Here is an 11,122-nt window from a genome sequence, read left to right on the forward strand (position 1 = left end):
GAACAAATTCCAAGACAACAAGCAGCACAAGAGCCAGCAGTAAAGAAACAAACCATTCCTGATCCCTGTGACAAGTGCAATCATTCCATGTGGGTCAAGGATAAGATGGAATCAGTTTTTGTGGCACAGCCACATGTTAGTGCTGCCTGTTATGATTGTAGCAGCTTCTTAGAAATTTGTGTGAAAAGTTCAAAATCGTATTGGGTGAGAAGGAATTTGGGATTCAGTGGGCGAGCTCCTTATCCTAACAATGATCAACTTTGGCCCAGATTTGAAAATTTCTTGTGTTTTGGAAAGGATGAAAAAGGAAAAGGGCCAAAGAGAAAATTAATTGGAAAACAAAAAGAAACAATGAAGGATAAGAAAGAGATCAGAGGGAAAGAGTTGAAGGAGCTGAATAAGCTGTATAAACAATTAAAACAGCACTATAGTGACTGGGATTTGCCAACTTCAAATAAAAATCTGTTCGTAGATCTGATGAAAGAAATTGCCACAGAATTGGGATTATCTAAATGTTTTGTTTGTGGAGAACTTAGAATGGTTGAAAGATGGCCATGGAAAGGTGAGGGTTTAGCTCCAGAACAATTTTTAAAATGGAATCATACTCAAATTTCTAAGACATTAAAGCAGCCTGAGGGTTGGGTCCTGAGTCATCAAGTCATTGGAACAGTTTGTATAACTCGGGAAGGGAGAAAATACACTGAAGTGGTGGGATATACTCCTTGCCTATCTACTTTAGTAGTAAATTCAGACAATAACACAAAGACCTGGTGACCCAAGAGTCCTACTGGATATTGGGGAATAGCAAAAGAAATGAATTGCAAGTGGAATAATCAAACTAATTTGTGCTGGCATAACAGTTCTGGAGCTAACCCCTACCAATCCATAAAAGACTTGAAATCGTATTAGGAACAACCAAAAAAATACAAAAGAAAGATGGAAAGCCCCTGATGGAATATATTGGGTTTATGGGCAACGAGCATACAGTGAACTACCCCGAAAATGGGAGAGAACTTGTACCTTAGAAATTATAGGACCCTCCTTCTTTGTCATACCAAGGTCTAAGAGCAATATACTAGGAACACCACTTTATGAAACCTTAGAAAGAAAAAAAAAAAGAGAATTAAATCTCGACTTTCCGATGGCGGGAGGAAACAAAAAAAAATAAAAATATGAAGAATAGCCTGCAAAAAGAATTATAGCATACTATGAACCTGCTACTTGGGCTCAGGATGGGTCTTAAGGATATAGAACTCCAATTTACCTATTAAATTGCTTGATAAGGCTCCAGGCCGTAGTAGAAGTCGTCTCAAACCACACAGCAGACGCTTTAAAGTTGTTGGCCAAACAGCATTCACAAATGCGAGCATTTGTATATCAAAACAGAATTGCCCTGGATTATCTGTTGGCAGAAGAAGGAGGAGTTTGTGGGAGGTTTAATGAATCTGAGTGTTGTGTGGAAATAGATGACCACGGGGAAGCCATCACCAGACTTGCTGACGAAAAAGTGGCACATGCACCAGTTCAAAAATGGAATTCTATCCTGAAAGCTGACTGGTAGGATAATCTTTTTAGGGGTGTGTGGTGAAAAATTAGAATTCATACTATTGTATTCTGTTTTAGGTCTATTGTTTCTGCCTTGCATGATATCCTATCTAATCAAACTAATCCACTCAGTAATTCCAGGAGTGCAACTTACAGCCATGCCCATGGATCAAAAATCAACAGCAAAAGAAAAATTAAATTCCTTGATGGTACTGAAAGCACAATCCACTTGCACTTGAAGGAGAAAAATCGAGAAAATAGTGACTGAATGCAAAGAGAATACCCTGGCATGAGAAATGTTAACCAAATTTGAGAAAGAGTGTGAAAAGCTGAATGCCACATGAAAAATGTTAGAAAAATTAGAAGCTAGTATAAAGAAACATAGACAATACGAAGTAGCAACTTTTTAGAGCACGAATCAATATAATCGAAAAGAGAAATGGGGGAATTGTGATAAATGTGATTCGTACTAATTAAATTGTAACTATATTAACAAAATTGTATTTAGATCAATAGAAGACAATTGTTAGAGTGAAAGGGGGGGAGATGGGTGAGACAGGATAAAAGACTTCTTCCAGATGTTGGGAGTTGAAGAAGGAGGTTGGAAGAAAGTCAGATAAGAATAGAAGAAGGACGTAGGTCTGATAAGCAGCATCTAGAAATACAGCTTCAACCTTGAAGCTGTCAAAAATGGAATGATTCCAAGCATGGGACTTAATTAGAGTCATGTTATGGAAAACATCTGCTCAGTCACACAGGGCACCTGCACTACTTGCAGGTCACACCTCGGTCACTGATGAAGATGATGAGCCTTCATCGGAAATAAGACCCTCAAAAGGATGAGAGACCCCCTAACCCATTAGTAGAGCATGCGCCATGCAGTATAGTTACGTAAATTTTAGGAATAGAAACTAGGAGGAGCTTTCTAGAAACTTCTGTAGCCTACAGTATATAAGTGGGATTGTTAGCCTGGATGCTTTGATACGTGAGGAATGGGAGCCACTCCCCGTATCCCCGGTCGGAGGGGGGCCCCTCCCCACTCGGTTTTGCTTATGCTTTATACGAACCTCAATTATACTAAATTACTTACTGCCAAATTTTGTATATTCTTAAATATATGCACTTTGATTGTTTCATCTCCAATACTTTAATTGTCATCTCCAATACTTTGATTGTATTCATTATGTTACTATTAAAAACTTACTATTATATTTAATCTTGTTGCTTGATAAATTGGAAAAAATAGAACATCATTCATAACACCCAGGAACAGCCCCGAGCCACCCGTGAGGGACAGGCCCTGCTGGCCCAGGCCTGGGCTCAGGCCTTGGCCTTTCTGCTTCCTCCACCCAGCCCAGGCCTTGCTCAGCATTGCAGTTCCCTGCTCACAGCCTTGGGCTCCTGCAATCCTGCCGTCAAGGATCTGCTCTCACCAGTCCCTGGGGAGCCTTTGGCACTCCCTGCCCTCAGTGGGGCCACTGATGCTCCAAGGGACTTGGAGTTTTGCTTCTGACTCCTTGAGCGCCTTCTTCAACCTTTTCTCAGTGCCTGAGGGTCCTGGACTCAGCCCCAAATCCACTGTGGGGATCATAAAAATACAGAAAGTCCTCAGGAGCACCTTGTCTTCTTCCAGTTGTCTTCAAGTTATCAGGGGTTGTGCAGCTGCTTGGAGTCCGTTTGGAGTTTTGTTAAGGAGGAAGGATTTCAAAGTGCACCTTGTAACTTTTTTTTCTTTAATAAAGTGAGTATTTTTTAATTTTTAATTTCAGAAAAGAGAGGATAGAAGCATTCCCCAGGTGATGTTGATGCTGAATGTCTCCCTAGGAGGTCTGGGCATGCAGAAGAATGAGCCCCTTGAAGGCTGACCCTGTTTGGACAACCTGCTCCTCACCCCCAGCCTCACCATGTCTGACATTGCCCACCTGGGACTGACATCCCTGTGCCCTGCAGCAGAACCTTGTCCCCTGAGCTCTGCAGCTGGCTGTCCCAGCACATTGCACCATGTCCCACCTGCTCTCCTCAGGGCTCTGCTTGCACACAGGCCCAGGAGAAATTTTCCTGTTTGTGAGGAAAGAATGGAAAAGCCTGAGCAGGTTTCCTGAAAAACAAACCCCACTGAGGAACCACATGCTCAGTCCAGGCTGCCTGGAATGATGTCACCTTTCTGCAAGGGCCAGTGTGACCAGCAATGATCTCTATAAGCAGAATTATCTGGGCCTTCAGCTGAATTCTCTGTCCCTGTCCTTTCCCTGGATCTCTGTCTCAGATGGAAGCTGCTGGTGCCATTCTCACCTTGAACACCTCCTTCGAATGCAGACAGATGTTCCCAGGTGTGTTAAGCAGATGTTGCTCAATGTTTATGCAAAGCTTTTGTATCCTCATGGAACCAAGGAGACAATTGTGACAGTTCAGAGCCTCACAGAAACAAGGCTCCATTGTGACACTGAGGGGAATCATGGAACCCAGCAGACCATGATGACAAATCAATATCACATGGAAACAATGGTCCATTGTGACAATGCAGACCCAAGGAGACCATGGTGACACTGTGGGACCTCATGGATCCAAAGGGACATTGTGGCACTGAAGAGCTCCATGGAACCCATGGTCCAGTGTGACATTGCAGCCCCTCATTGGAACAAAGGAACCATTGTTGACAGCACAGAAACTCATGGAACCAAGGGGCCCTGGTGACACAGCAGGGCCACATGGAATCAAGGAGACTGTGGGAATCCTTAAAAATCAGAAGGTTTGGGGAAAGCTGGAAAAAGCAGGCCTCAGAGACAGCCAACTGTAATTAGAGCTAAGTGGAAAACATAAGGCATATCAGCAGAGGAATTATATGAAATGTAGAAAGCAAGGACAAATAGAACAATGGTTTGTGTATTAACACATGGAGAGAATAACTCTCTAAGCTGCAGAAAAGTATATCTAGCAAGATATTAGGAAGGTCTAAGCTTAATCATGGAGCTCTGTGCATTGTATTTTAAGGCTTACAAGTAGGTATTGTATTTGAAATAAGCAAGCATTGTTTTAACCAAAGGTACTTGTACTTACAGTGGTTGGATAGAACTACTGTCAATATGTTTTTGCTTTTGTGATTGGTCAAAAAACTTTCAAACTGTGTTGTAACATCACGTTCTCTGGCTGTTGCTGAGGACGTGAGGTACTGGTATCTTCCCTCTGTCCCAACCTTGTAATGAGACTGATGCTTGGGAGGAAAAAATAATAATAAAGCAGCTCAAGACACATTCCACAGCAGTCCCATCCCGTTTGTGCTTCTATGTGTAAAACCCCTGGCCAGCATTAGAGACCAGTGACATTTAGGAACCTTCTGGAACCAAGGGTCCACTATGACACTGCAGAAACAAGGAGATCATTGTTGGTACTATGGAAGCTCATGGAACCAAGCAGCCATTGTGACACTCCAGGACCTCGTTGAAGCAGGGAGACCATTGTGACACTCCAGAACCTCATGGCACTGAGGGTTTATTGTGACACAGCAGGGTCCCATGGAATCAATTGTCCATTGTGACAATGCAGATGCCAGGAGACCATGGTGGCACCATGGAAGCTCACAGAACCAAGGATCCATTGTGACACAGCAAGGCCTTGTGGAATCATAGAGAGCATTGTGACAGTACAGAACCTCGTGGAACCAAGGGTCCATTGTTAGAGTCCAGAACCAAGGAGACCATTGTGACACTACAGAACCTCATGGGACCAAGATTCTGCTGTTATACAGTGACACTTCGTGGAACCAAGGAGCCACTGTGACACAGCGGGGTCACATGGAACCAATGGTCCATAGTGATACTGCAGATCCAGGGAGACCATGGTGGTACCACAGAACCTCATGGAACCAAGGGACCAGTGTGACACTGTGGGACCTCACTGGAGCAAAGGACATGGTTGATGGGACAGAAGCTCATGGAAACGTTGGGACACTGTGGCACTGCAGAGCCTCATGGAACCAAGGAGACCACTGTGACACTGAGGAACCTTCTGGAACCAAGCAGCCATTTTCACATGACAGAACAAAGGAGGCCATTGTTGACAGTACAAAACCTCATGGAACTGAGGGGCCATTGGTATACAGCGAGGCCTCATGGAACCAAGGGGCCATGGTGACACTGTGGGGCCCCAAGGAACCAAATATTCATTGTGACACTGCAGGGCTGCTTTAACCAATTGTCCATTGTGATGCTGCAGATCCAAGAGACCATGGTGACACTATGGCAGTTCATGGAACCAAGGGGCTGTTGTGACACACCAAGGCCTTGTGGAACCACAGAGAGCATTGTGGCAGTGCAGAACCAAGGAGGCCATTTTGACAGTACAGACCCTAATGGAACCAAGGGTCCACTGTTATATAGCAGGGCCTCATGGAACTAAGGGGCAATTGTGAAAATGTGCAAGAACCATAATGGAGTCAAGGACAGCACTGATGTTGAAATCCACAGGATAGAAACTTTTGAACACAATTTTGTGTATTTGAAAACAGGTATTCTTTATTACAGCATGGTGGTCACTTGGGCAATCCTTGCTCCATCTTAGTGCCCAGAGCATTGAATGAACATTGAATGAACAGAGATTTTTCAGACACATTGATTATGTGATTTATTAGCTATCCCACTTCCTTGGACTTTATTTGACAAAGTTGCACCCCTTATTGAAAGTCTTTATATGGTTCTTTGGGGTCTGTCTTCAATATCCTTCAGTGTCCTTTTTAGGTGGCTGTTCCTCTATCCCCGCTTTTGAGTAAGGGCAATGTTGTTGTTTTGTAGAACTTCTGTTTTGCCAGCCTTGCAGAGCTGAGCTGGCATCCTCCTTGCATTTTGTGTGACTTCTGTTTGCCTCAGCTACATCCTTTATCCGTTTCTCCAAGGCTGTTCTGTTCTGTTCTACTGTCCTTGACAAGAGTAAATGTTGTTCTGTTCTCCTGTCCTTGTCACAGTGCTCGCTCCACATGAGGCGAGTCTGCAACCCCCTCAACCCATGGGCTTGGGGAGGGCAAGTGTTCCTGAGGGAACAGGGATGGGACACCTGGGCTGGAATGACCCAAGGGATGTTTCATTCCAAGTCACACCATGATCAGCAATAAACTGAGAGTAGTTGGGGGCAAGGGGCATCGGGAAGTGATGCATTTTTTAAGACTTTTATTCAAAACAGCACCTACACATACAGAATCCACTCCTGCCACAGCATGGTTAAATATTTTCTGCTGCTAGGAGATTTCCTGTGGATTTATTTTGCTTCTGTGTATGGCCTTTGCTTTTTGTGGTTGCTGGGTTCATGGGGTTTTTTGCTGTTGTGGCTTGGTCTTGCTTTGTTTTTATTTTTTGGTTGGGTTTGATTTTTCCCTATTGAACTGCCTTTTAATTGATACATAAGTTCTACCTTTTCTTGTTGCTTGATTGGCCCCTGATGGCAAGAGAAATTTACCCAACTCAATCATTTTGCCCAATTCCATTTTGCAGTCACCATTAACTAGATGAGTTTGGTCACAGACTCCCTGCAATTTGGCAGCATCTGCAAAGGAATTGAAAGTGCATTTCATGCCCTTATATCGATAATAGAAATGTTCCACACTGGTGGTCAAGGGCTGGTCACTGAGGAATGTCACCAGGGAGTGGCTGCCCAGAGGACTCTGTGCCATGGATGACATTTGACCCTGATTGTTCAGCCAAATTCCCACCCACCCCATGTTCCTCTCCTGCAGCACAGCTCTGTCCAATCTGGCTCTGAGGGGAGCACAGCAGACCATGTCCCAGGCCTGGCTAAAGTCTGGGCACATAACATCCCCTTCTTTTCCCTCCCACGGGGGTTCTGTAATCCCTGCCTCGTGCTGCCAGTGCCTGGAATGGCTGCAGGAGGATTTGCCACATGCCCTTCCCTGCTGAGCCTGACCAGTCTGTGACTGTCCCAGTGCCCCTCCCTGCCCTGTTTGTAAACTCGTTCCATGTCTGCCCTTCCCAAGTGCCCAGGACCCTCTGGAATGGCTCTGCCCTTTCCAAGGGGTTTGAGAGAGGTCTCACAGTGACACTTCCCAGCCTTCTCAACATCCCTGACTCCAAAGGCCTTTTCCACATCCCTCAGTTCCAGGTCAGTGCCCAGAGCACAGCACAGCCCTGTCCAGGTCCTTGGGATGGTTCAGAATGGAGGCAGATCTGATTTCTCCCCACAGACCAGGGAACTCCAATGGTCTCTCTGTGTAGTCCATGGCTGCCCTGAGCATTTTTCCTGGAATCTCCCTGCCAGAATGTTTCTCTCTATGCAATCCTAACCACAGCCCAGTAATGAATTCAGGTGTTTCCCAGAGTGAAGTGGCCTCAAGGCACTGTTTGTGCCACCAGAACTGTGCCCCCCCCCATGTGCTGATGATGGAGTTTGTGCTCACTCGGGTTCATCTCCCCACACACACACGATGCTCTGCTGAAATCTCCTCAGTAGACACCAAACATGGCCTGCTGGCCTGGTCACTTGGTGTCCCTCCATTCAGGGTCAAACAACCTCCTGCAGCTGGGGGAGAGGCCAGTGCTGGGTGTGGTGTTTGCAGGGGCTGGTATGGGACAATTGCCCTGGGGCACCTTCCCAGGCTGTGCCCAGAACAAAGACACAGCCCAGGCCCTGCCCTGCTGCTCCTCAGGTCCATCCCAGGAGCTCTGGCTGTGCCAGGACACTGCTCTGTGCCCCCTGCACACTGCCCCTCTGCCCCAGGCTCCTCACTGTCTTTGCTGAACCCAACATAGTAGATACTGATGGAGCAATACTGTGACTAATGGCATCCCTTGGTGGAAAATATAATCAGAAGTTAAAAAAAAAGAAAAACAAGTGGAAAAATAGAATACACCAAATAGAATAACAAAAAAGACACATGGCCCAAAGCAGTCTGGGCAGTCTGTAATGAGTTCCATTCTGAATGCTATGCAGAAACAAACAGGCACTTTATTGTTTCTGAAAAGCACAGAGTGGTCATATTCCTCAGGGCATCCTCAAGCTCCTGGTCCCTCAGGCTGTAGATGAGGGGTGCAGGGCTGGAGGCAGCACCGAGTACAGAACTGACAGTGCCAGAGGCAGGGATGGGCACCAGGGTGGCACAGGTGACCTTTGGGCTTTGCAGGGCCCAGGCACAAGGGCTGTGCCAGAGGCAGGGCTGAGGTCACACTCTGTGGGCTGGGGCAGAGCCCAGCCAGAAATCCCCCCTGAGCCAGCAGCTCTGCACTGGTGGCCACCAGGCTGGCTTGCCCAGGAGGCTTCTGGCCATGGCCTGCAGGGAGCTGCTGCTGCCAAGGTGCCTTTGGTGCCTCAGGCTCTCCCTGGCACAGGTCCCACCACGGCTCTCTGCTCTTGTGCCCGAGCCCTTCCCTGTGCTGGGGCTGGCCTGGGGCTTTTCCTGCAGTGGGACCTGGGCTGGCCATGGCACAGGAAAGGCAATTCCTGCTGGAGCAGGAGGCTGTGCCTGGAATGGGCTCAAACAACTCCAGCAAGGCCCTGTTTGCAAAGCCCCAGTGGGAAATGAAGAGGGGGGTTCAAGCTGCTTTTGGGGTGAATAATGCCTGAAACCAGCCTGCCTCCTCCATCCCAAAGTTCAGCATCCTGAGAGGGAGCTGGAGCTGTGGCAGAGCTGGTAAAATCCCCAGAGAAAGGAACAACCAAGTTGACACCACTGAGAACTTGTGCAGAGCTGCTGAGCTGGCACAGCCTGGGCACATCTGACTGACAGGGCAGCACTTCAGACTAGAAAAGCCCCATCCCAAATTTTAGTGGCAGCATCTCCTGACAATTTCCTTTTCAGAGGAGTGTAGACTCCCCTCAGGGTCACTGCTTGAGGCTGAGCTAAAGGACCCTGAGCCCAGGGTCGTTGGTCTGGGGGAGTGACACCCATCTCTACTTAGTTCTGCTTTGATACAATTGCTTCAAAATTGCTTCCTAGAGCACTACATTAAAATTGATGTTACAGCTCCTGTACTGTGGAGTAAATAATTCTGATTCAGACCTTTATGTGTAATCATGATCACAATCACTCATATCTCTATGTATATAAATATTCTGGTTTGCCAGAGCATCCTTAATGTTAAGGGACAAAGTTGTACAAAGATTCAATTCCACCCGTATAATCCTTTACACATAAATCCTTGACAAAGTCTGGGACTGGGATTGGATCCAGACACTCCCAGGCTCCTCTCACAGAAGAAGTTTAGAAAGCCTGGGGGTCCTGGTTTGGGGGAGCTTGGGGGTGTAATTGAGGTGATGGGGGTCCTTTCTTCACCCAACAGGAGCTTCTCTAATGAACTTTGTGTGAAGCTCCCACTGTGCCCATGACAGGAGCCCCTGTGAGTGTCTGTGACATCCCGGCTCTTTGGCAGCCTGGGCGCTCCTGGGGTGTCACCCTGGAACCCCTGGGAGTGTCTGTGCCCTCACTGTTCTTTAGGAGCACAGGGATGTCCCCACTGCACTCCTGCCACTGCCTGTGACAAATTGGCTCCTTGGCAGGGCAGAGACACCTCTGTTGTCACTGTGGAGCCCTGTGACTGTCACCTCATGAGCCTTAGGAAGATTAAGGAGCCCTGGGATGTCCCCATGGAGTCCCTGTGACTGAGTGTGACCAAACAGATCTTCAGGAGCCCAGAGACCCCTCAGATGTCCCCATGGAGACTCTGTGCCTGCACGTGAGCTCACAGCTCTTGAGCAGCCAGGAAACCCCTGGAATCTGTTCATTCCTGCTCTGCTGAGGATGGATCCTCAGCAACTTGGAGGTTCTCTAATGACTTTTAGTTCTCCAGAGACTTTTTCTGCTCTTCAGTTCAGGAATTCAGTGACAAAGGCTCATTAATATTTCAAAACAACTTAACAAAGCAAGCCCCTGGGAATAATTTCATTTTAAGTCTTTAATTCTTCTGTGGTTAATAATACAGATTTCAGAAATGTATTCAAAGAGAATATACCATGTTTTTTTAATAAAGGGACTTTTTTTTGTCCTATTTAGTTTTGTTTTCCTTTTTATAGATTAATATCAGTAATCTCCAGTTGATATTGATCCTGAGAACCTCCTAATGCAGACTGAATAGAGATGAAAATCAAGACCCTTTATGGCTGACAATCAATCACACTCTGTGCCTACCCTCACCCCGCCATTTCCCCCATCCAACCCCTGGCACTCAGAGCAGCCTTGTGCAAATCTGAGCTCCCTCCCCTCCAGGCTGTGCCTGCAGCTTTCAGCTCCTTGGCTCCAACTCCCACCTGCTTTCCTTGGAGAAGGAGCTGCCTGAGACACAGAGGGATGTTGATTTATTGTCAGCAAACAAAACCAAAGGCAGGCACAGCTCCATAAAACACTGAAGTCATTCCTCTGCTGGATATTCCATTCGCTTTCCACAGTGCAGACAGTCTCAAGACCAATTGAAAACACTTTCTGTGCCCAGGACAGATCCCAAGATGCCCCAAACCCTCCCTGCCCCCATTCTGCCCAAATTTGCTCTTTGCACACACGAGTCACTCGCTGAAGTCAGGAGCTCCTCCCATGCCCAGAGCGAGGAAAAAAGAGAAAGTGGCTGAAGACCTCTCTTGTGCAGAG

The 11,122-nt window shown here is 46.7% G+C and overlaps 1 protein-coding gene across 1 annotated transcript in view; it reads right to left on the reverse strand.

Annotated features, from left to right (window-relative positions):
- Nucleotides 1–10,683, reverse strand: part of LOC148218279 (olfactory receptor 14A16-like) — an 80,351-nt gene extending 69,668 nt beyond the window's left edge. The window contains exon 1 of the mRNA XM_088157862.1: nt 10,676–10,683. Coding sequence (XP_088013988.1) covers nt 10,676–10,683 — 8 coding nt within the window. The remainder of the gene's footprint in view (nt 1–10,675) is intronic.
- Nucleotides 10,684–11,122: the final 439 nt, after the last annotated feature.

The sequence above is a fragment of the Sturnus vulgaris genome, unplaced genomic scaffold (genome assembly GCF_052056855.1).
Source record: "Sturnus vulgaris isolate bStuVul1 unplaced genomic scaffold, bStuVul1.hap1 Scaffold_192, whole genome shotgun sequence".
NCBI lineage: Eukaryota > Metazoa > Chordata > Aves > Passeriformes > Sturnidae > Sturnus > Sturnus vulgaris.